The following is a 2,491-nucleotide window of genomic DNA, read 5'->3' on the forward strand; positions in this document are numbered from 1 at the left end:
AGCTTAAACCCATTTCCCCTTGTTTTGTCATTAACTGCCCTTATGAAAAGTCCCTCCCCAGCTTTCTTGTAGCCCCTTCAGGTACTGGAAGGCTTCTATAAGATCTCCCCAGAAGAACATTATTTTTCAGATGGGAAATACCAAGTTACTTCTCTATGTAGTTATCATGCCAACAAGACCTGGCATTCAAGCAGTGTCAGTCTACCCTGGCAAACTGGGCAACAGCACTATTTTTGTTTTCTGTAACAAAAGGGAAAAAAAATAATCCACTGCACACTACCTTCCTTCTTGAGATAGAGAATTCCTTTTCACATTGCTTGCAGTGCGTTGCTTCATCATCCTTCAGCCAGGTATGACCCTAGAAAATGGGAATGAAAACTTTGCTGTACATACAAATACATTTATAAAATAAAATTCAAAGGCAGCTTAGCAGCATTGTGGGTATTTTTCAAAAGCCATCTTTTAAAGTAGGAGAACCGGGGTGAAATTTGAAGGTGTTAAATGAAATGCATCTGTTTAGTCAAAATACCCAGCAGAGGCAGAGTACCTTTAGTGCTTTATTTACTTCTTTAATATCTTCCATCTTCAACTTTGATCTGGAAAAAAAATAAAATTATTCCCTCTGCATGACTTTTTGTTTAGTTGTGTTCAATGTTACCTGCCATTCCACTGCCCACCCACTCACTCTAAACTCTAATTCTTCAGTCAGCTCCCTGTTACAACTCTGAACTGCTCAGTATCACCAGGAAGCTTTGGCACCTTGGGGTTTGCCCCCTTTTCAGTATAGTCAGGAGAATGTGGGACAAGCACAGTTCCACCCTAAGAACTAAGCATTTACTCTATTGTTTCCCATCCCAGTCACGTAAGGATCATCCCCCACTTTTATTTCATGGCTGTTCAGTTTCCCATGTACAGTAATTGTCTCCTAAAATTCTCATGTTTATTGATTTTTATAACTGGATACCAATAATTTTAAAATGCATTAGTTTGACACTCCATTAGAGGAATTCAGTTCCTAGAACTTACTGGCTGAGATGAAGTCCCATTTCTTGAAGAGCTTGCTCCTGCTCCTCACAGACTTTCTCTAACTGCTGCTTCTCGTCTTGCAGTTTTCTCAGTTCCTATAAAATTAAGCACAAAATCAAGTTCTTTGTGCACTAATTTTGATCTATAGACTAGACAGACACTCTATCCAAACTACCCAAGCACTTCACAAAGCTACCTGTTTCTAAGGCATGATTTTTAGAATTACATGGACTACCCATGGGTTCTTGTAGAGCACAATGAAATCATTTAACCATATTTACCAGAAAAAGAGGAAGACTTTCAAGCTTTGGACATCATTGAGCATGGTGAGAATGCAGCAGTCCTATACCCACACAGGAGCATACAGACAGATACTGGTGCACAATTGTGCCTTCAAACTCTAAACTGCCAGATACACGGGAGCAAATTCTCTTTAGGTTCATAAGAACGTTCATGCTTAATAAGTAAATGGCATTTAGTTGTTTGGAATGCTTGAAAACATGTTCTTATTTTATCACATACAGTTGAAGGACCTCACGCTGCCACTGAAAGCTCTGAACTTGCCATTTCCTACCTCAGCGGGTGTATCTCACCATGGGACAGCTGAGGAGCTTTTTGTCCCCAGATATCCCACAGCAGCTTCAGCTGCTCACTGATGAACGGCTCAGACACTCGTGCAGCCAAGGCAGGGCAGAGAGCGACCTCCTCAGCCACCTCGAGCTCAGAGAGCGACCTCCTTAGCCACCTTGAGCTCAGAGAGCGACCTCCTCAGCCACCTCGAGCTCAGAGAGCGACCTCCTCAGCCACATCCAGCTCAGAGAGCGACCTCCTCAGCCGCCTCGAGCTCAGCGAGCGACCTCCTCAGCCGCCTCTAACTGAGCTGTTTTCATTGCCCAAGCTCCATATTGCTCCAAGTTCCTTCTCTCAGCATTTCATGTGCAGACCTGCATTACATCAGCCAAGCTTTTGGAACACTCAGAGGAGGGTGGTACAGAAGAAATACTCTACTACAGATGCAAACAGTGCTCTGGTTCCGAGCCAGCTTTAATCCCCAACACTGGGTACGTTTGCTCTGTACCTACCTTTTTCAGTCCTTCCATTTGTTGCAATTCTGTTTTAAGCAGAGTGGTAGCATCTTTCTCTTGGTGTAGTTCTCTTTGCAAAGTTTGTCTCTGTTCCTTTTCAGATTTTAATTCCTTTTCCAGAGTTGAGCTATTTAAAAAGAATTCATTCTAAGAAACCTATAGCAGAAAAATATCCTATAGCACTTAAGGACAGCAACAGTGTGAGAAGAAACCTTGTTCAAAAGAGGGCAAACACTAGAGTGGTCTTCTGGGAAGGGAAAGAACAGGGATGTTATGGCAGCAGACATCAAAAACTACAGTAGCATTTTCAGGTCATAGAAAACAAGCAGCACTAAATGTTGGGAGAGGGGAGAGGGGAGAAGGGAGAAGGGAGAAGGGAG

The 2,491-nt window shown here is 42.8% G+C and overlaps 1 protein-coding gene across 1 annotated transcript in view; it reads right to left on the reverse strand.

Annotated features, from left to right (window-relative positions):
- The window catches only part of LOC104529422 (RUN and FYVE domain-containing protein 1-like), a 3,536-nt gene extending 1,298 nt beyond the window's left edge, over positions 1 to 2,238 (reverse strand). Inside the window, exons 1-4 of the mRNA XM_010173724.1 lie at positions 2,109 to 2,238; positions 1,027 to 1,121; positions 548 to 596; positions 281 to 358 (exon numbers count right to left, since the gene is read on the reverse strand). Of these exons, the coding sequence (XP_010172026.1) occupies positions 281 to 358; positions 548 to 596; positions 1,027 to 1,121; positions 2,109 to 2,126 (240 nt within the window). The 5' untranslated portion in view covers positions 2,127 to 2,238. The remainder of the gene's footprint in view (positions 1 to 280; positions 359 to 547; positions 597 to 1,026; positions 1,122 to 2,108) is intronic.
- Positions 2,239 to 2,491: the final 253 nt, after the last annotated feature.

This window comes from Antrostomus carolinensis, unplaced genomic scaffold (genome assembly GCF_000700745.2).
Source record: "Antrostomus carolinensis isolate BGI_N321 unplaced genomic scaffold, ASM70074v2 scaffold33558, whole genome shotgun sequence".
In the NCBI taxonomy this organism is placed as follows: domain Eukaryota; kingdom Metazoa; phylum Chordata; class Aves; order Caprimulgiformes; family Caprimulgidae; genus Antrostomus; species Antrostomus carolinensis.